This window comes from Euleptes europaea, chromosome 7 (assembly GCF_029931775.1).
Source record: "Euleptes europaea isolate rEulEur1 chromosome 7, rEulEur1.hap1, whole genome shotgun sequence".
Lineage (NCBI taxonomy): Eukaryota > Metazoa > Chordata > Lepidosauria > Squamata > Sphaerodactylidae > Euleptes > Euleptes europaea.
The window spans coordinates 26,980,854-27,003,746 of record NC_079318.1 but is presented as its reverse complement, the minus strand read 5'-3'; the positions used below and the strand labels follow the sequence as shown (position 1 = coordinate 27,003,746).

Sequence of the window (22,893 nt, the reverse complement as noted above, 5' to 3'; positions counted from 1 at the left end):
AGCCCAGACATCATAGCGGTATTGTCAGCTTCACCACTGGGAACTGAATGACTGTGCAGATGCTTTATTCCTGTTCTCTTAATGAACGCTTGGGATACATATTAGAATAACTCTTGCTGTAAAAGCAAAGGGCCAGACTCTCTTTGACTTCGTTAGCACAACTTGGACTCTGACAATTATATCAAATATCACAAAGGGATAGAACAGACATGATGTCCGCATTCATTTGTCTAAATTTTCACCTAAGCCATAATTAAAACTACAGGACATCAGAAAGTCTTACCATGAGGTGAATGTTTGTCCCCTTAAAGGAGGAAAAAATCCCTATTTTCAATTAAACATATTATTTCAATTTGAAAAATGTATTTCTATGAGCCGAAAAGTTGAGGGCAGCAGGAAAAGAGGACGACCCAACAAGAGATGGATTGACTCAATAAAGGAAGCCACAGCCCTCAATTTGCAAGACCTGAGCAAGGCTGTCAAAGATAGGACATTTTGGAGGGCATTGATTCATAGGGTCGCCATGAGTCAGAAGCGACTTGATGGCACTTAACACACACACGAGCCAAAATTAAAAAGCAGATGAAAACAGTTTTTAAAATGTTGAGATCTAAATTGCTGCACTGCATAACAAAAAGCACTGTTGGTAGGGTTGCCAACCTCCAGATGGTGGCTGGAGACCTCCTGCTATTACAACTGATCTCCAGCCAATAGAGATCAGTTCACCTGGAGAAAATGGCTGCTTTGGCTACTGAACTTTATGGCATTGAAGTCCCTCCCCTCTCCAAACCCCACCCTCCTCAGCCTCCGTCCAAAATAACTCCTGCCGGTTGCAAAGAGGGATCTGGCAACCCTAATTGTGGGGCATGTGTAAATATTCCTGCTGATCATCATTATCTGCAAACCTTTTCTCTCAGCAGGGGTAGGGGGAATTACAGCTACTTTGCAGTGTCCTAAACTGAGGTCAAACAATAGGACACTGGTCCTTATTTGTGAGACAAGGATAATTCCTGGTCATCTGCAAGCAAACCGCACAATATCTGGATACTCTGATAATTTTTTTTACATAGTGCTACTAAAATAAATGGCACTTTAGAAACAAAAATATGGGCAGGGGGGAGAACCCAGGCATTTAACCCAAATTTCAAGCATAGGAGAGAAACAAAAAAGAGGGCCAAGATTAAAAAGGGCTTTTAAAAAAGTCAATACGGCCATGAGCAGACTCCAGCACCATGCTGGATCTTAGTTGCTGTACAAAAGAAATTTCAGTTAAAAGAACATTTAAAACTCTTACCAGATGCTCAAGGCCATAGTCAGCTTGTGCTATTCTGGTACTGCTGAAAGTGTTTGTCTCGATGATATCAGCGCCAGACAACAAGTATTCCTGCAAGAGAAAGGAAGCAGCTGAGGTCTCAGAGTTCAGAATACCAGGAGCAAGGTGGTGCAGGGAAGGTCTTGTGAAAAGCAATGGTCCTTTCACGAAAGCAGGGCCTCTTCTATGGAGTTGCAACCCACGTTTAGAGAAGGTGTCATCTCTTTCACAACCCATCCCTGCCCTAACGAAACAGCACAATAGGAACTCATCCACCAGTCAGCAGCACACTGGAAACTGTGTTCGGTTATTTAAATTTTTTCTCAATGGTAGGGTTTCTATCACAAATCCATATGCCCTAACACCTTACTAGGGCAAGAGCACTGCCTAGACGCAGGGGTGTCGAACTCATTTGTTACGAGGGCTGGATATGACAAATGTCACTTGGCCATGTGTACCACAGATTTAATGCCAAAGATACAAACTTTATAGAAGACACAGGCAAAGCCAATTAATGATATTATTATTATTTTATTTATTTTGAAATTGTTATATTTTTCAGCAAATATGCATTTTGAAAACTAAGACATTCTTCAAAACAATCAACATATTTCTTCCCTCAAAAGCCTTAGCATATAGGCCATACTCTTACCTTGTGAATTTTGCAGATTATATCAGATTGAGTTATACTCAATAAGTCATTGTTTCCCTTCAGGGACTTGGGATGATCCTTAAATTCTTGACCTCGAAATGCCTCTTCTGTCAAGCTATATTGCTGGATCATGGTCCCCATGCCTCCATCCAAAACCATAATGCGCTCTCGCAAAATTGATTCAATTTCATCTTTCAAACTTTTCTTGATGTCTGTGTTAAGAAAAAGTACGTATGCAAAACAGTCAGTCTGTCTCATGTGTGTGTAAAGTGCCTTCAAGTCGCAGCCGACTTATGGCGACCTCTTTTTGGGGTTTTCATGGCAAGAGACTAACAGAGGTGGTTTGCCAGTGCCTTCCTCTGCACAGCAACCCTGGTCTTCCTTGGTGGTCTCCCATCCAAATACTAACCAGGGCTGACCCTGCTTAGCTTCTGAGATCTGACGGGATCAGGCTAGCCTGGGCCATCCAGGTCAGGGCTAGTCTGTCTTACATATCAACCATTCCACTTCATCGTGGTGTCCACTGGAGATTAGAAAGCAAGGATATATGAACATATCCAGACCCTGCTATAGGCTGCAATCCTGAAGGGAGTCCCCAAAGCTCCTTAGGAGCCAATGTGACCCTGCGCTGGTGTAAGTGCCCATTTAATCCTTGATAAAGGTCATTTATGCCATCACGGGTGTTATCCACGCCACAATGTGACTTGGGCGCAAGCGCTGCCTCCTGGCAGTGTTCCAGCAGCACAAGTCCCACCTTTTTTTGTGTCATTGCCTTGCTGTTTTCAATGGGGGCATTTTTCTTTTTATATTTTAAATTCCTTTTATTTTATTTTCGGCTGCCGGGAAACCTCTGTGGAGGCGGCACGGCTGTGCTGCTCCTGGGCGCTGCCTAACTGCCCCCCCCCCCAGGAATGGGATGGTAGTATGAAGTTCTCTATACTATCATGAAAAACTTGCTTGCACAGGGGTGCTTGTAGCAATCTGCTGAACATGCCTTTGAATTGTGTTATCTTCAGGTATAAAACTACAGATCACAACAGCCAGTCAGTTGCAGGACTAGAAAAACAATACCACTAGATTCGGGGTCCGCGACCTTTTGGAGCCTGCAGGTACCTTTCGAATCTTGACATAGGATGGCAGACGCAACCACAAAATGGCTGCTGCAGGAGGTGACGACAACCACAAAATGTCAGGGCGTGAGGTTATGCATAACGGTAATAGCAGCTCTTCAACCTTTCAGGCAGAAGCTCTGCTTAACAGGAGACCTTTTTAAGCGAACACATTGATTAAAAAAAAATAGATTCCTGCTTTCACACAGCTTATCTTCAGTCATGCAGTGGGGACACTTGTGCTATGGTGGCAGCTGCTGCTAAAGCAACATTTTTTTGAATCCGGCCTGCTAGGCAGAATCCCCACCAAGTCCTGCCCACTTGATGAGCACCAGGAAGGGTGCCATGGCATCATTTTCTCTTCTGCTTGCCCAGAAAACAAGTTCATTCCTCCAACTTGAATGGACCGCAGTGCTGCAGAGACCAGAGGATTAAAAATCAAATCCAAGCCCCTCCCTCCCCAACTTGAACAGCTGGCCACATCTTTTTGTATTCCCAGCCCTATTACCTCTGTCAGTGCCAGAAACACATTATTATGTGCACCTGTTCTACCTAGTTTCCATGTGCCTTTGTTAAAAATCACTCTATTTCTGTGCAGACCTACCGAATTAAATAGCCATATGTTAAAGGCAGTTTGTGGATGGCTGTTCTGGTATGTATAGCTAGGCCACCAATCAGCTCTTTGGGGGGGGAGCTGATCTTAAAGAGTAACTGAGAATAACACCGCATTCACACACTGTACAAATGTAACCCAACAGATGTGAAACAGGAGAAAAGAAATTGTGTGAGAACAGGAGGATGACACAGACAACAGAAGGCAGATAGGCTCAATTCAATGCAGGCAGAAAACAATGTGAAACATAACCAAGACGTGCCAAATTACACAAAAGATGCCCAATAAACACAACAAAACATTTATCTCACGTGAAATAAATTCTTAAGTGATTATGTACCCATGTCATGTAATCCTTCCAGCAATCCTTTGCAAGCCTTTGTATGTAAAAATCAATTATTACAATTCCTTGTTTTCCTGAATTACCCATTTAAAAGTCTAGAGCAGCGCGATTCTTAAAATGTGGTCTGCAGGGTATTCTCACGTGCAGGTGAGACAACCCAACCAAAACACAGAGCACGAGGAGGGAAAGAAGAAATGACAGCTCGGGTGGCAGGAAGAAGGGATGCAGGTGGAGAGAGGAGGTGGGGAAAGGAGGCGAAATAGCAGGTATGAACGTCCTCCCTCCCTACGGCCATTGATGCACAGGAGGTTTTGCCTTGGATTTGCAGCTCTCTTGATGCACATTTTCCCCCATCCAAATTCTCTAAACTCTGCATGGGGGCTTATCGTTGAGTTTTGAGAATTTGGATGGGGAAAATGTGCATCTAGAGAGTGGCAAATCCAAGGCTTCCCAATTTGGTCTGTCTAGTCAGTATTCTCAGCGGGTAGCCGTGTTAGTCTGTCTGCAGTAGTAGCAAAGGGCAAGACTCCTGTAGCACCTTAAAGACTAACAAAAATATTTTCTGGTAGGGTATGAGCTTTCGTGAGCCACAGCTCACTTCTTCAGATCTGAAGTGAGCTGTGGCTCACGAAAGCTCATGCCCTTAAAGACTAACAAAAGACTAACAAAAATATTACCTTAAAGACTAACAAAAATATTACCTTAAAGACTAACAAAAATATTTGCTGGTAGGGTCAGATCTGAAGAAGTGAGCTGTGGCTCACGAAAGCTCATACCCTACCAGAAAATATTTTTGTTAGTCTTTAAGGTGCTCCTGGACTCTTGCTCTTTTCTACTAGTCAGTATTCTGTATTGCATCATTTAGTACTACTATGGGGATGGGAGGGGAAGAATTAGGAGAAACTGATAACTGTAAAATCAGGGAAAGAATGAAAACTTTTCGTTAAGCTTTTCGTTCAGCACAGTCCCTAAAGAAGTCTGATAATCGTCAATAATAGTCTGATAATCGTCAACTGTTAATTTTGCTTTTCTTCAGAAATTCCTGTATAACACTAGCAAAGCCCTTTCTAAATTCGCCTTCCTTCGACTTTAAAAAGGCGAATTAAATTACACATGGGAGGTTCCGCCTTGGGTTTGCCGCTCTCTAGAAGCACATTTTCCCCACTTGAATTCCCAAAACTCTGCAGGGGGGGGGGGCTTGTTTTTGAGTCGTGAGAATTTGGCGGGGGGGACACGTGCATTTAGAGAGCAGCAAATCCAAGGCAAAACCATCCGTTGCGTTTCCGCCCCCACGGTGCAACAAATCGGAAGTGTTTTGTCCGCCTCGGGTCTGCAAAACTCCCGGGCCTGTTTTCCGCACCAAATACCCTCCCTGCATAAAGAAGCCCGTTCACTATGGCCATTCATGCACGGCAGGTTCTGCCTTGGCTTTGCCACTCTTTAGATGCGTATTTTCCCCATCCGTATTCTCCAAACTCAACCATAAGCCCCCCCCTCCCCCCCATGCAGAGCTCTGAGAATTGAGATGGGGAAAATGTGCATCTCGAGAGTGGCAAATCCACATTTTCACCATCTCAATTCTCAGAGCTCTGCATGGGGGGGGAGGGGGGGACTTATGGTTGAGTTTGGAGAATACGGATGGGGAAAATGTGGATTTGGGAAAACGAGTACCCAGCTTGCTGGGTAAAGGGAAGATGACTGGGGAAGGCAATGCCAAACCACCCAGCAAACAAAGTCTGCCTTGGAAATGTCAGGATGTGACGTCACCCCATGGGTCAGGAATGACCCGGCGCTTGCACAGGGGACCTTCACCTTTTACCTTTTAAAGAGTGGCAGATCCAAGGCGAAACCTCCCGTGCACCAATGGCCTCTCTTTGCGATAAGGAAGCGGAGCAAAAACTGCAGCGACGCTCCCGACGCGTGACACACACACACACACACACATGCCATTTCTGCACGGGAAGGTTTTGCCTTGGATTTGCCACTCTTTCGATGCACGTTTTCCCCCCCCCCCATCCGTATTCTCAAAACTCAACAACAAGCCCCCCCATGCAGAGTTTGGAGAATTCGGATGGGGGAAAAGGTGCATCTGGAGAGCTGCAAATCCAAGGCAGAACCTCCCGTGCATCAATGGCCACACTCTCGAGAAGAAGGACCGACGCTTGCCATGCGCAGCCCAGCATGCCGGGCCGTGCTGAACTCGCACCCAGCTCCACGTGGACACGCACCGTTCGGCTGCTGACGGGGCTGAGCCGACTCGTGCAGCGTGGGCGACATCCCGGGTCCTCCCTCTCTCTCCAATGCGTAAGGGTTGGGGGGGGGGAATCAATGCAATGGCTAGCAAGGGCCGTGCAACGGGGCAGGGCGCCTGCGCCTGGCTCTCGCGCGCAGACTCGCACCGAGCCCGCTTGGGTCCCCTGATTCATAAAAAACTGTTTTGCCACCCCCACCCCCCCGAGGGTCCGCCTCCCCAGCTGATTGGAGCCTCGCGCTGGCAGTCGGCGGAGCGAGGCGTGGCCATCAAGCCTACGCAGGACTCCCTCCAGAGCAGGCTTCCCATGAAACCACCGTAGCATCTCACCTGCTGTTGGTCTTTTGCAATGCAGTCTCCAACGAAGCAACGGCTGTATGGCGTGTGCAGGAGAGAGCGTGAGTCCAGGACGAGGGCGCAATAACAGTGGGGAATGACAGTTACTGTAATGCTGAACTACAGTTGATCTTCAAACTAAAGGCAATGCATTTACCTGGGCTGGATAAAGACCTTGCATTCATGGCTGATTTCTCCACTCAATGCTGATTTCTCCACACCCATCTCTCCCCTGGACATCACAGACTCGTCTGCATGCCACACCTCATCCCATCACGCCTGCTATTCACATTGACATACTGTTAACATTGGCATACTAATGCTTGTCTGAATTCACTCTCCTCTACTTAAAGACAGATGGATTCACATTCTAATTCACATTAATTAATTAATTCACATTAAGCTTGCTTTGTTGCTTAACTGCAATTATTTAAGCCTGAGGTTTTCTTTTGAATAGTAGAAAAGGGCAAGAGTCCAGTAGCACCTTAAAGACTAACAAAAATATTTTCTGGTAGGGTATGAGCTTTCGTGAGCCACAGCTCACTTCTTCAGATACAGCTAGAATGACATTAGTATGTAAATGTTAACAGTATGTAAATGTGAATAGCAGGCATGATAGGATTAGGTGTGGTATTTACATACTGTTAACATTTACATACTAATGCTTGTCTGAATTCACTCTCCTCTACTTAAAGACAGGTGGATTCACATTCTAGCTGTAGCTGAAGAAGTGAGCTGTGGCTCCCGAAAGCTCATACCCTGCCAGAAAATATTCTTGTTAGTCTTCAAGGTGCTACTGGACTCTTGCTCTTTTCTACTACTGCAGACAGACTAACACGGCTACCCACTGTGCAATAACAGTGGGTTAGAGATTGGTTGTTCGGTTGATGCTGCGACTTTCTCCTGCCCTGCTGATAACCTGGAAAACTCACAACCATTCGGGGTTACTGCGCTTTGTGTTCCCAGAAATGTATTAAGAGTTTGAAAATGTTGTAAATAACATCGCTTTAAAAGGGTTTTTGGATACCACGGCTTATAAATGGTTGGAAGACGTCTTCACAGCTAAAGGGGCCAAACAAAGTGCAAACAGAAGTGAGCTGTATCTGAAGAAGTGATCTGTGGCTCATGAAAGCTCATACCCTGCCAGAAAATATTTTTGTTAGTCTTTAAGGTGCTACTGGACTCTTGCTCTTTTCTACAAAGTGCGCACAGTATTTTTTATAACGTTTTCAAACTCTTAATACATCGGTGGGAATATATAGAAAGTGCGAACAGTATTTTTTATAACATTTTCAAACTTAATACATCGCTGGGAAGACAAGTGCGGTAACAGCCATTGTGTGTGTGTGTTAAGTGCCGTCAAGTCACTTCCGACTCATGGCGATCCTATGAATCAAAAAATCCTCCAAACTGTCCTGTCTTTGACAGCCTTGCTCAGATCTTGCAAACTGAGGGCTGTGGCTTCCTTTAATGAGTCCATCCATCTCTTGTTGGGCCTTCCTCTTTTCCTGCTGCCCTCCACTTTTCCTACATGACTGTCTTTTCCAGTGACTCTTGTCATCTCATGACGTGACCAAAATATGACAGCCTCAGTTTAGTCGTTTTAGCTTCTCGGGTCAGTTCAGGCTTGATTTGATCTATAACCCACTGATTTGGTTTTTTTTGGCAGTCCACGGTATCCGTAACACTCTCCTCCAACACCACATTTCAAAGGAATCTATTTTCTTCCTATCAGCTTTCTTCACTGTCCAGCAACAGAGGCAGAGATCAAATTGGAATCTCGCTCCTCCCCGGGTTGTTTGTATGCGGGGCTCCGAGTCGTGTAGCACGGGGAAGAGGCTTTTCTCTTACTACCCTCGCCGGCTCCAAGGCAAGCTGCCGCTTGTTTTGGTAGGCTGTGAACAGAGCTGGCACCAGGCTCTTTTGCGCCCTAGGCGAGGCTAACTACTTGCGCCCCCCCTCATTGCAAACCAATTTTCAAATACAAATGTCTTGTAGAAAAATAAAAACACAAAACTTGAAACTGCTACTTTAAAAAAAAATGCCTCTTAGGTCTGTTCTGCGCCTAGGGTTCCCAACCTCCAGGTATTAGCAGGAGATCTCCTGCTATTATTACAAGTGATCTCCAGCTGATAGGGATCAGTTCACCTGGAGAAAATGGCTGCTATGGCAACTGGACTCTATGGCACTGAAGTACCTCCCCAGACCCCACTCTCCTCAGGCTCCACCCCAAAACCTCCCTCCGGTGGTGAAGAGGGACCTGGCAACCCTATCTGTGCCCCTTTGAAGTCTGCGCCCTTCAACCACATCGTAGGGTTGCCAACCTCCAGGTGGTGGCTGGCATTATCCCACTATTACAATTGATCTCCAGGTGACAGAGATCAGTTCCCCTGGAGAAAATGGCCACTTTGGCAATTGGACTCTATGGCATTGAAGTCCCTCCCCTCTCCAAACCCTGACCTCCCCAGGCTCCACCCCCAAAATCTCCAGGTATTTCCCAAACCAGAGCTGGCAACCCTGCCCATGCTGGATATTAAGAGTGATGAAAAATTTTGTTGGCAACAACTAGTCCAATAAGTCAACTTTCTCCTTCTCGGGTGCACTGTGAAGCTATTCAAGGGCCGATTTGCAGGCAGGCTAACTGAACAAATTAATCCTTATTTGTTGCCTTTCTAATGCTGGATCAACAGGTTTGAATTGCAGCCAGTCAACTAAAGACAGATAGAAGTTAACCTATTGATCACCAGGCAATTGTTTTGACAGCCACTAGCAGAAAAGAGTTTTAGAAGCAAGTAAATGCCCTGTGGATAAGTCTTTCAGAGACTACAAGCCAAGGGGCTTATTTCACACTCTTCACCTAGTAGAATCTGGTTTCAGTGCTCTCTTTCCTGAAGCATGAGGCAGAAATATCAGGCAAAAAGTGACCCCTTAGAGCATAAAAAAGCCCATAAGGGTCAGATAGGGGTGCCAGGTCCCTCTTTGCCACCGGCGGGAGGCTTTTGAGGTGGAGCCTGAGGAGGATGGGGTTTCGGGAGGGACTTCAATGCCATAGAGTCCAATCGCCAAAGCGGCCATTTTCTCTAGGTGAACTCATTTCTGTCGGCTGGAGATCAGTTGTAATAGCAGGAGATCTCCAGCTATTACCTGGAGGTTGGGAGCCCTATGGTCAGACCAGTGGTCCATCAGTGGCAAACAAGTTATTCTGGAGGACCAAGAACAGGCGATAGAGGCTGAGGCCTTCCCCTGGCACTGGTATTCAGGCTTACTATCTCTGACTGTGGAGGTTCTTTTTCGTCAGCAAAACCAGTAGCCACCGATAGACCTGTTCTCCCTGAAGCTGGGGTTTTACATTACCTTTATGAAAGCTGGGTTCCTACATGACCTTAGTAGCGCGAGAGCCACAGTAGTACCATGCCAAGAGGAGCTTCAGCTCCTCTGCGCCTTTGCCCTTAGACATTCAGCACTGTGCGCAATGATGGGCAAAAACTCAACCCAGTCACTGCAAGATGTTTGAGGTTAACAACAGGAACGAATACATTCCCTTTGTATTCTCTTGCAAGCAAGTCTATTGGAAGACAGATTATCAAATTCAATGGGCTATGGTTATCTGGAGAGGAGGCATGGAAATGTTCTTTAAAAAAAAGGGGGGTACTAATGAGGTCCAAGTCTGATGACTGTTATCCTTATGTTACCCTTGTTACAATTTACCAGAATGATGGTACGTTATTAATCTGTTTTCTTGTCCTATGTGAGTATCGTAAAGTGCCTGGTATATCCCAAGCTTGTCATTTTAAATTGGGTCACAACAGGATGCCTCTACAATAAATGAAATAGCTTTTCTAGGGGGTTTCAACCAAATAAACAGCAAACTGATAAACAAGCAATTGGTTTTTATCAAGTAAACTTATTGTTGTTTTTTCTGTGAACTTGTGGGATGGTGCTGGTTGGCTTATTTGTTATACTTGTGATTTCTTACTTTCCTGAGCCCCCTGGAAGCTTGTCTGGCACCTCCCTTGCTGTCAAAGGGCCAAAACATTACAATTTACCCAGGCTTTTACTTGAAGTCATATCCCATCCTTCTCTAGCTGGTTGTTTTATGCCCTACATGCCACTGTTTTTATGATTTACACTGTGTGTGCCTTCTTTTTAATCATCTGGAATGATGCGTTGCTGTTTTTATGGTGCTTGTGCTGTTTTTATAGGTATCTTATCCAGAGTTTTATGGCTAGTTTTTAATATTTAATGCTTTTGTTTGTTTTTCACATCGTTAGCTGCCTCAAACAGGTCTCTGGCGAAATAATCTCCTAAAGAAATAAAATATTTCCTGGCGTATAGCTGAAAGTGGGCGAATATTTAGAAACACATCAGAAATTAATCTCAAATTCTTATCTCACATAGCCCAGAGAATAGTTAAAAACACGCATTGCTGCATTTCAGAACAGGTAGCAGTATTGTTGATGACAATTGCCGTTACAAAAATGATCAAGGAAACACGTAAATCAGAAAGAATGGGCTTGAGATCTATGAATGACATTAAATCATTTGTTCCTGGTAAAGGTAAAGGTCCCCTGTGCAAGCACCAGGTCATTCCTGACCCATGGGGTGACGTCACATCCCGACGTTTCCTAGGCAGACTTTGTTTACGGGGTGGTTTGCCAGGGCCTTCCCCAGTCATCTTCCCGGTAAATATAAACATCTGTTTAAAAGCTGTTAGGGCAGCCACAGTGATACCGTCAAGCATTTTTTCCTCCAGGATTTAATTTGCTCAGACGTCTGTAGACTTCACCCATTGGGAGTGATATAAATTAACCGTGTATTGATGTTTATTATAATAATGCCATGTTATCATACCAATAAGAAACTTTCTACCAGGTATTTGCAAGTTCTCAGCTTTGATGGCACAAAAAAGAATAATATTTTTAGATGGTTGCCTAAATTTGAAGAAATAGCAAAAGTGTTCAGGGTATAAGAACATAAGAAAAGCCATGCTAGATCAGACCAAGGTCCATCAAGTCCAGCGGTCTGTTCACACAGTGGCCAACCAGGTGCCTCTAAGAAGCCCACAAGCAAGATGACTGCAGCAGCATTATCCTGCTGCCAATGATATCTGTTGGCCCAACCCTGTTGGAAAAGTGAAGTTCTTCCATGTGTGATGACAGTGCCCCCAAGGTTTAGAAAATGGTTTTAACAATGATACAATGTGACCTGCTGATATGCCTGTTGGACTTGTTGAAGAGCTATATCTTACAGCCCCAGCACTTGCATAGTTACTTGTAACTCCTGCTGTAACCAGTCGGGCTTAGTCACACATAGGTTTGCACAGGACTGCAGCCCTACCTAATTACCAAAAGATTGTTCTGAATCTGCCCATCTCAAACAAAACTGCATATACCAGACATTAGAAAGTTATTAGACCTAGTAAAGAATAGCAATCTAAGGCCTACAAAATAATCCATATATTAAAGCTAACAGCGCATAAGTATCATAGAAAACAAGGAAAGATTATTATTTTTCACCATCAGTTATTAGAAATATTACTAGCGAGGACGTAAGCCTGGCATACAATGTGCATCATCTGGGGCTCATTTAACTATCTGTTAATAATGCAGATGTTACTAAACAGTATTTTATGTATATGGAAACTTGGTGACATAACTGCATATTTTTACAGATACATTAATTTTTTAAAAGAATTAACAGCTGTTCTCCCAAAAGCTTTAATATTTATTTTGTCTTTGAAACCAGTGAGGGGAGCCTAGATTGATTTCTATAGAATTAGCAGTTTAAAGGGACGTAAAGATCGGCTGGCAGACCCTTTTCCACTCATTTTCTTCCCTCCCCGCTGTCATGTTTTCCCTGCCAGCTTCAGAAACTGCAAGTATGGCCAACTGTGAGAATAAGGCCCAGGGAGGAGAGGTTGCAAAGGAGAATCAGCAGGTGGCAAGAGGGCAAGCAGTTCACTCCCACTTGCAGATTCTCCCCTTCAAATGTCCTCCCCTTCCTCCCGCACTAACCGTAATAAGCAAAGGTGTTTGGGAATATGGTTGCCAGCAACTAGAGAAGAATGTCCTGCCCCCTTAATAGAGGCCTAATGGGATGCTATTTACCAGGTGATGTCATTTACCTTCATGCCATGAAAAGCAAAACCTACTTATTTCCGCACATTAAGCCTCTATTAAATAGGCAGGACATTTTTTTCTCCAGGTTGTTAGCACCCCTATTGGGAAACACAGTTCTGCCAGCATAAGTAGTTTTGTGTCCCCCCGCCCAAAAAAAAATGTGTCACAAAGCAAGGTGATGAGCACCATATTGTGAGGAATAGCACAGCACTTAATCTAAAACAGTAGCAGCTGAAGCAGATTTACACCCTTCTGTCCATTATGCATGGGAGGTTTTGCCTTGGATTTGCTGCTCTCTAGTTGCACATTTTCCCCATCCACATTCTTAAAACTCAACAATAAGCCCCCATGCAGAGTTTTGAGAATTCGGATGGGGAAAATGTAAATCTAGAGAGCTGCAAATCCAAGGCAAAACCTCCCATGCATAAATGGCCAATGGGTTTAGAAAGGTGTAACTCTAGGATTGCACTGCAAATCTCATTTGCCTTGCAGTCTTCTTCATGGATCAGAAATTACTTGTCAAAGACCATCTTCCACCGATAGGGTTGCCAAGCTCCAGGTACTAGCTGGAGATCTCCTGCTATAACAACTGATCTCCAGCCGATAGAGATCAGTTCCCCTGGAGAAAAGGGCCGCTTTGGCAATTGGACTCTACGGCACTGAAGTCCCTCCCCTCCCCAAACCCTGCCCTCCTCAGGCTCTGCCCCCAAAACCTCCCGCCGACGGTGAAGAGGGACCTGGCAACCCTATCCATTGATGCTGACAGGCTTTCTCAGTTTTATACAGGTAACTGAGGGTGCTGGATGGTAAGTGAAAGGTCAAGTTGGCAGTACTTTCTCCTGGGGTTTTATTTTGAAAGTGAACACAGGATAACACAAGCTTTGGGGAGCACATTTCAGCTTTGCTTAGCTCACTGTAAAAGTACCCATTATAAGCAGACAGAACTGTATTGTTCGCATGCCCAAGTGTTCAAGTTTATGTGCAATCAGGCAGTTCAGGCCTTTGGGCTTCCATGTAATGATTTCACTCATACAAAATAGGGCACATCCCAGCAGGTCTTTGTGACAGAACTAGGCTGTCATATGTGAAATACTCATTCTATGGGACTCAGGAGTTGCCGTAACCTACCTTGTTGCTGCAGGATGTCTTAGATTAAAAAGAGGAGTCAGATCGTATCTGCAGTTATTTTGATTGACTCAGACTAATGGTCCATACACAGTTAATGAGTTTTCTTGTGTGGAGGACGTTGGTGGGCATGGCAACTGGGCAGTGCTCACATGGAAGCACATGGCTTTCAACTGCTTGTTGCTATCAGCTGAGACCTCTCTACCTCTTTTCCTCACAGTGGCCTGCTTCTTCTGAAGCCAAGCATGGGGTTAGAAACTAGTTGGTCACTGGTGGAGATTGTTTCTTCAGTGTGACACACAGACTGGGAGCAGAGCTTGCTGCCATGAGTGAGTTCATTCTACCCCCCACTGAATTTCTGAAAGGGGCTACGGTGATGGTGTAGCCTCTATGCAGAAGCCACTGTTCACACAAGCACATTGACCTTTAAAGCCTTACATGGTCTGAGACCCTCATATCTTTGGGACCGCCTCCCCAGCATGGTGTAGTAGTTAAAAGCGGTGGTTTGGAGCGGTGGAGTCTGATCTGGAGAACTGGGTTGGATTCCCCACCCCTCCACATAAGTGGCGGAGGCTAATCTGGTGAACTGGATTTGTTTCACCATTCCCCCACATGAAGCCAGCTGGGTGACCTTGGGCAAATTACCACTCTGTTAGAGCTCTCTCAGCCCCACCTACCTCACAGGGTGTCTGTTGTGGGGAGGGAGGGGAAGGTGATTGTAAACCGGATTGAGTCTCCCTTAAATGGTAGAGAAAGTCGGCATATAAAAACCAACTCTTCTTCTTCCTGGTGCACTCCTCGAAGAGTGCTACACTCTGCTGATCAAAATCTGTTGGTGGTCCCCGGTCCTAAGAGTGTGCAGCTGTCCTCGACGAGAGCCAGGGCTCTGCCTAGTAACATCAGGGCCCTGTGGGACCTAAAGGAGTTCCACAGGGTCTGTAAGAGAGAGCTATTCCATCAGGCCTATGATTGAGGGCAGCTGCAAGTAACATAATTGCTGGCCTCCCTACTCCTTCCCCCCCCCTTATTTACAACTATTGCTGAGTACTGAATTACGGGGGAGTTGTCAACCCAGTTTGAAGATCTCTCCTTGATGTTGGCACCCTTATTGTAGCGGGCACCATATTATACAGTGCCTTGTGTTAATAATTTTAGAAATGATATTTTATGGTTTTAATGTATTTTATTGTTATAGTGTTGTTTTAATGTTGTTACCCGCCCTGAGCCCGGCCTTGGCCAGGGAGGGCGGGTTATAAATTTGAAAATAAATAAAATAAACATTGCTCTGATACAAACACAGCAGCAACATTGTATGTTCTTTGAGACATTCTTATGGGCTGTTATCAAGTATGGATCAACCCTAAATTCTGGGTAATTATGGAATAATTCACATTGTCATTTATTTTGCATCCAGAGCACCACTGAAGATAATGTAAACAGAATAACAGGGTATACAATGGCTTAACTCAGGCCTCATAATATCAACACTATTGTGCTGCGTGTGGGTGAACCAGAAACTCTGTTCTGAAATGAATGAGAACAGTTGATAGTTTCAGGCACCTTTCAACCTCTATTGATTTCAAACCATGAGTGAACACTCATAGTTACAGTGAACACTCGTACAACCTGCATGTACATGCATACACCTGTTTGAAGAACCAACTTGTATTCACTTTACAAATGGAACTGAGGACCTGTACCTGGATAAATATGGGGTTTATTGAATGTAACATGAGAATTAGTCAACACATGTATGGAAAACAAGTGTACTCTGTACACGGATTGTACATGTGTCTAACTTGTGATCAAGGCTAGTGTATGACAGATGCTAGACTATTCAATGACAAGTTCTAGTTTTTGTAAGTCTCCTTTTTTTTAAAAAAGCCTGAAAACTCTAAATTCCCAGTCAAGATCAATCAGGGCCAAGACATTTTGCCATATGATGCAGGATATCCAAATGATGCTGCATTGTGGTAAAACATCGATAACTAGCAATTTGTACACTTCAGTACGACTCAAAAGCTGTCTGCTGAGGTGACTACCTCACTCTTCTTCATGGTGGGACCAGCCATGAGTCAACATCCATGATAGGGAAGAATGCACCAGTACTCCTCATGAACAAACTATCAGGGAAGAACAGGAAGAGTTGGTTTTTATACCCCACTTTTCTCTACTTTTAAGGAGTCTCAAAGTGGCTTACTATCACCTTCCCCTCCCTTGTGAGGTAGGTGGGACTGAGAGGGTTCAAACTGTGACTAGCCCAAGGTCACCCAGCAGGCTTCATGTGGAGGATTAACTACTAACGCTGTTAACTACTACATCATGCTGGCTAAATTTATCTTAAGTTCTTGTGGCAAGGAAGGCCATGAAAAGAGATACAAGGGGCCTCACAAAGTAAGACAACAAAACTGAGAGCAGAAGAAACAAAAGATACCAAGTATTAATAATTTTTGGAAGATACATTGAATTAATCTCAACTGTGGAGCCCATAGTGAAGTTTGAAAAGCAGACTTTATTTAGTAGGCACATTTTAATAGTACTGGGTTGTACAGCTTTTTGGCATTTGTGAATATTTCCAATTGCGTGTATTGCATTTTTTCCCCCTGTGACTGCTAGGCTTCAAGTAAAAAAAAAAAACTATTGCTTTACTTCTCTACAGTCTGTTGAGATGAAAAAGTTAACAATAAACTACCAGACAAACTGCCCTATTTAACACCCCCCCCCCAAACTATCACCTTGACACACAGCATTAATCAAGACCAGATGCAGCAGGTAGAAGGTAGAGAACAAACATACAGAGGTTCCTAATACCCTGTTTGTTAATGTTGTGCCCTTTCAGCTGCCAAGTTAAAAGTCAGGTATTGCTTTCAAGGCTAAGGTTTCCACTTATCAGCCTGCTGACATCAAATGTCTTTATACCACCACAAAGGCTGAGGATTGAAAATATTCTTAAAAGACAGAATTTTGGTTGGTTTGTTTTAGCTACGTTTTTGGCTTGACACGTTTCCTAGTCTCTCCTATATACGCAAACCGAATCTGATATCCTTAGATGAAAGCATTACCTTGGCATGAAAGCAAAAAGCAGACACTTGGAGGGAGACTGCAGAAGAATTTGCGAGCAAAACATTTCATGAATATTACAATTGCAAAGGGGTTTTGATTTAAAATGGTTTCAATATATAACTTTTCCTGAGGCTTCCTAACTCAACACAGAAAGAATTTTTTTTCCCTGCGTCTTTTGCTTTCCCTTTAAAATACAGTTGGGTACTTCATTTGGGAAACTGTATTAATGCTGATAAAGTAAATTCAAATGATATCAATGCTGCACACTTTATAAGGTATAGTTATTTATTGAATGTACCTGCTAAATTGGAAAAGCTTACTTTGAAGCCAGCTTGCCAAAGAAGCAACAAGCTGGAAAGTAAGGTTTTCATTTCAATCGCCTCAGGTGGCCGTAGCCAGTTACAGGTCACTCTCCCCATACAATGCTGACGAAAATGAGGTATAATCCAGAGCTCCAGGAACGGCTCCCGGACCCTTGTACGCTGGCATCCGTTTGATACAGTACTGGGCTTGCTCGGGTGGCAGCTCTCGAAGCAATTCCTCGGCGAGAATATAAGGCTGCAGAGTTTTAAAAGGAGAAGTTTAGATTTCCCTGCAATGGCTCACAGTCAGGAAAAGCAAAGTCTGAAATATGTTTGACGCATACCATATGGAGGCAGTATTATGGGAATGAGCAAAAAGTCTAAGGGAATCTGTTAGGCCATACATCACTTAATACAGCGAGCTGGAACCTTTTCCTACCAGATTTGCTAAGGTATATCTAATTTTTACAGGGCTCTGATAATCAGTGTGACAAACAGCCTATTCCTGAGCCTTGCGGCGGCCGGGGACAGCATAGCCGAGGTGCCACAGCAGTGCTTCTAAAGAGGTTCCCTGGCCGCCGCAAGGCTCTAAAAAGCCTTTTTAAACTTTAAAAATGGAAAATGGGGCATTTCCCCCCATAGAAAACAGCGAGGATGTGCCAGGAAAAAAAAACTGGCGCAGCATCGCTCTTTCTGGTGGGGTTGTTCCCAGGCTGGAGGGGCTTAGGAGGCTAACTAATGTCAGCTCCGCTCCCGGGAGTGCCCTGGGAATGCCCCCCCCCCACGCCAGCAGCGCATTTCTCTTCCAGAATTTAGGTCCCGGGGAGACTGCGGAGTTGGCGGAGCAGCGTGCAGCTCCGTGGCGCCCAGGCGCTGACAGAACTGCCCCTGCCACCAGCATAAGTGAGTCTTATCATGGAATAAGAGAGGACCTACAGTGGCAGCAGGGTCAAGCCACTTCCTATGCACTTTCAGCCCATTGCTCAGGAATGGGCTGTAATTCTCACATGCCACATGATACCTTCTGATTCCTCAGTAATCCATATTGTAGGGTAGAGGAATTGTATATTGTGCAAAATCCTGCCAAGTATGGTACCATCTTTTTGGCTTCCCACATTACCCAGTTGGGCATTAGAATACAAGTGTCTGCTGTAGAAACATGGCCCAAGCTTGAATTTTAAAAAATAGTGCAAGTATATGAGTGTCAAACCAGACAAGACACTGGGACATCTATGAACAGATCTACTGCTCGTTTTTAAATAGGAAGAAGGGTTGAGTTGGACAGGGGCCACTCCCCACCCTCTTGCTCAAACTTCAGTCAGCCTCACTGAACGACTATTTGACCCATGGAGGAAATATACAGACACTATGCAGTTACCTTATTTGCAGCTGTGGAAGCTATGGGGTGGGGGGGGGAGGCTCTGAGGCAACTGTCTTCTGAAGAATGTCCAACCCCTACCCTGGCCTCTCTATAGATTCATTAAATCCCAACCGCCCACAATCAAATAAAAAGGGGGACATGAGCTTTGATTAAAGGATTGGTAGCATGTAAGCTATGTGCCCCCAAAAGGTCTCTTATTTGGAAACCCGCTAGATCAAGGTTGTACTCATTTGTCAGGTAAATAGAAATCCCTTTTCTCCTAGATATTTGACTAGACCAGTGGTTCCCAACCTTTTTTTGACCAGGGACCACTAGGACTTTTTTGTTCGGTGCAGGGACCCCAAGGTTCAAAATAAAAATTCTGAGAATTTGAAAATAAACTTTAATCATAACGGTTAAACATTAAACTTAGAATAATATTTGAATATATATTTTATAATAGAGAACTTTTAATTGAAAATGTTAATTTTTTATGGGTTTATAACTTTGTTTCGCGGACCTTAATTTAGTTCTCGCATACCCCTGGGGTCCATGGACCCCCGGTTGGGAACCAGTGGACTAGACAGACAAGACACAGATGGAGATGAACAACAAAGGTTTATTTAACAGAAAAAAGTATATAATAGGATAAATGCTTTGTGTGGATGGCTTCAATATAGGAAGTAAAACTGGCTCTCAACTTCACCTCCCAAATGTGAATGAGAGTAACTTTTCCTTGCCTTCATCACCTGTGGTGCCCCAAAGGTTTGAAATCTCAATTTCTATCACACAAGTTCCTGGGCCTGACAAAAAACGGGTGTGTGTGTGTGTGTGTGTGTGTGAACAAGGCTCTCAACTGATCTCCTCTCCCCCAATGATTTCAGCCACAACAAAGCAATATATATATAGGGTTGCCAACCTCCAGGTATTAGCTGGAGATCTCCTGCTATTACAACTGACCTCCAGCCAATAGAGATCAGGTCACCTGGAGAAAATGGCCGCTTTGGCAATTGGACTCTATGGCACTGAAGTCCCTCCCCTCCCCAAACCCCGCCCTCCTCAGGCTCCGCCTCAAACACCTCCCACCGGTGGCGAATAGAGACCTGGCAACCCTAAATATATATGGGTTTCTGGTTTTAAAAAACCTGTTGAGACGTTTTCAAATTTGTTTTATATTCTCAATATTGTAATCTTATGTCAGATGCCAAATCTAGTTTACTGGTAGCATTGTGCTTCTATACTCCGTATGAATATTCTCTGACATACTCCTTTAATTTAGTAACCTAAAGCACTTTGGTCACACTTCTAGTATGTGGTTACGCTGTTGCAGAGGTTCCCAAACTTATTTGGCCTACCGCCCCCTTTTCAGAAAAAAAATTACTCAGCGCCTCCCTGGAAATCTACCTTCTTTAATCGAACAAACAGAATGATACAGTGACAAATTAGCATTCATTTATGTATCTGTATTTCTACCTACGTCCTACAACACAGTAAAAAAAGATGTTGTTGTAAATAAGACACCTTGAAGCTTGAAATTGTAAAATTATTTTTTTAAATCAACCATAGTAACATTTGCATTACACACAGAAAATTAAGATAACGAAGGATATTAAAATAAAAATCCCGAATAACATATTGAAATATTGGTATACTCCATAATTTGTATGTGCTCCATAATTTGTAAAGATCAAAGGTATTGAAGATGAATTAAAAAATTTAAATACTTATTGCACTTGCACTATTGTTAACTGCTTATCACACAATTCAGAAACAACCTAAATTAAATTTAATACATGTTGCCTATTTACAGTATTGCATTGTAAACAATTCATTACACGTACATATTCCTGCTGATGCATGCTGGACTTCCCAACAATGTGCAACACACTCACCTGCCAACACTTGCTTGTTAAGACCTGTCGGTGGACTTGACCACTGATCAGTGGCAGACCTACATTTTTGGGCCCTAAAGCTTGAACTGTTATGGGGACCCCTTCGCAACCAGCAACAATAAGGCAACAACCAACAAGGTACAAAGGGCCTTGAGGCCCTTGCAAGGACCTTGAGGCCCAAATGGTGGAGAACAGGGTGGTGGAGTGGACTCCTTGAAAATACAATGAGCCCCTTCCTACCAGCAATGAGGTCTGGGTAACTGCTGTTATCTTCTTCAATGGGGTTGTCCTATGGCAGATCACCACAACTTTTAAAAAAATTAACTACTACATCTCAGATTTTGATTAAAATTGCTGTACTGGGTTATCTCACATGTCAGTCACTGGTGTGAATAAAAAATGTTGTAGAAGCAAAACAATAGTTATATAAAAACTCAATAGATAGCATTGGGGAGGACTGAAGATGCCACGAGGAAGAAAGACTTGGGTCAACCATTGTAAAGGCATTACCCTTGACAAGACCCACATGAATACTTATGTTGAACTGTCTACAAAGAATTTTACCACTAAAAATTCAGTAAATGAGAAATAAGCCAGGTCTGCCACTTCCAAAAAAATCAGCGGAATAAGCAAAATATTTTTTAAAAATTATGCTAGAAAATAGAAATATCTCGGTAAATATGGGAACTGAAGCACTAGTTGCTGGTTAACGAACCCAGTAGAAATAGACACATAAAAATATCATCCATGCTACCTATGGACCAAGCTTATAAGCATACCTTGATCTATACATCTTTAACATTAAACACTAGCAAAGATAATAAAAAACTTACCAAAAATGAAGAAAAAGAAAATTGGGAGGAATGAAAGTCACACCAACCAATATCAATGTGTGGAGGAAAGTATTGGTTTTCTCTAAAAGTGTGTGGTTGTCCCCAACAAGGGCCAGTGCTCTTTCGGCCTTGGCCCCAGTCTGATGGAATGCTCTTCTAAGTGACATCAGGGCCCAGTTTCACAGGGCCTGTAAAACAGAGCTATTCCACAAGGCCTACAATGGAGGGTGACCACAGGTTGTCATCATTACTGGCCTCCCTACCCCTCAGGACTTCTGATATAAGGATTTGGCTGCTTGGCCAGGCCTCCAATGGCCCTGTAATTATATGAGTACCATCTTGTTAACTGTATTAATTGTATTGAATGGTTTTATTAATTTTATTAATTACTTATGAATTGTAGATATATATGATTTTATTATGATTGTTGTTACCTACTGTCAGGTAAGGGAGAGGAATGGGATCTTCAGTAGCTGCCACCACTCTGGTGTGGGCCTAACTCAGGGGGGCCCAGAGCATCCTCAAGCTCCGCCCCAAAAATCTCCCACTGGTGGCGAAGAGGAACCTGGCAACCCTATACCTGGAAGATGTAGGCCTGGTAACTACTTTAATATAAGCCTCCCTAGGTCCTGTATTAGGAGCCCCGTGGCACAGAGTGTTAAGCTGCAGTATTGCAGTCCAAAGCTTTGCTCACGACCTGAGTTCGATCCCAACGGAAGTTGGTTTCAGGTAGCTGGCTCAAGGTTGACCCATCCTTCCATCCTTCCGAGGTCGGTAAAATGAGTACCCAGCTTGCTGGGGGTAAAGGGAAGATGATTGGGAAAGGCACTGGCAAACCACCCCGTAAGCAAAGTCTGCCTAGAAAATGCCGGGATGTGACATCACCCCATGGGTCAAGAATGACCCGGTGCTTGCACAGGGGACCTTTACCTTTTTTAGGTCCTGTATTAGGAGCCCTGTGGCGCAGAGTGGTAAGCTGCAGTACTGCAGTCCAAGCTCTGCTCACGACCTGAGTTCGATCCCAATGGAAGTCGGTTTCAGGTAGCCGGCTGAAGGTTGACTCAGCCTTCCATCCTTCCGAGGTGGGTAAAATGAGTACCCAGCTTGCTGGGGATAAAGGGAAGATGACTGGGGAAGGCACTGGCAAACCACCCCGTAAACAAAGTCTGCCTAGTAAACGTCGGGATGTGACATCACCCCATGGGTCAGGAATGACCTGGTGCTTGCACAGGGGACCTTTACCTTTACCTAGGGCCTGTAGGCTGCACTTGAGGCCTAGGATAATGAAACCTGCCCTGAGCCCGGCTTTGACTGGGAACGAGGGCGGGCCATAAATTTAACAAATAAATAATAATAATAGGGAAGTAGAAGGTCATCAGAGGGGTATTGTTAGGATAAAGAGTTGAAAATCTGATTTTTGGTGTTAAAATGTACAAGCGAGATGAGTGCAGCCTGAATTAAGAATTCAGATGTCTTTTTATTGTTCTGATTGGCTCTAGCCTAAGGGCTGAGCTATAGAACTATTAAGCCAAGCACCAACAAAGGATCTGAGGATCCAGCTGCCAAAATGTAGGCTATGAATA

At 44.0% G+C, this 22,893-nt stretch overlaps 2 protein-coding genes across 2 annotated transcripts in view; both read right to left on the bottom strand.

Moving 5' to 3' along the window:
* MTR (5-methyltetrahydrofolate-homocysteine methyltransferase) overlaps nucleotides 1–6,306 on the bottom strand; it is a 70,247-nt gene extending 63,941 nt beyond the window's left edge. The window contains exons 1-3 of the mRNA XM_056853335.1: nucleotides 6,258–6,306; nucleotides 1,965–2,176; nucleotides 1,295–1,384 (exon numbers count right to left, since the gene is read on the bottom strand). Coding sequence (XP_056709313.1) covers nucleotides 1,295–1,384; nucleotides 1,965–2,176; nucleotides 6,258–6,306 — 351 coding nt within the window. The remainder of the gene's footprint in view (nucleotides 1–1,294; nucleotides 1,385–1,964; nucleotides 2,177–6,257) is intronic.
* Nucleotides 6,307–17,163: 10,857 nt separating this feature from the next.
* ACTN2 (actinin alpha 2) overlaps nucleotides 17,164–22,893 on the bottom strand; it is an 80,391-nt gene continuing 74,661 nt past the window's right edge. Inside the window, exon 21 of the mRNA XM_056852410.1 lies at nucleotides 17,164–17,481. Within this exon, the coding sequence (XP_056708388.1) occupies nucleotides 17,323–17,481 (159 nt within the window). The 3' untranslated portion in view covers nucleotides 17,164–17,322. The remainder of the gene's footprint in view (nucleotides 17,482–22,893) is intronic.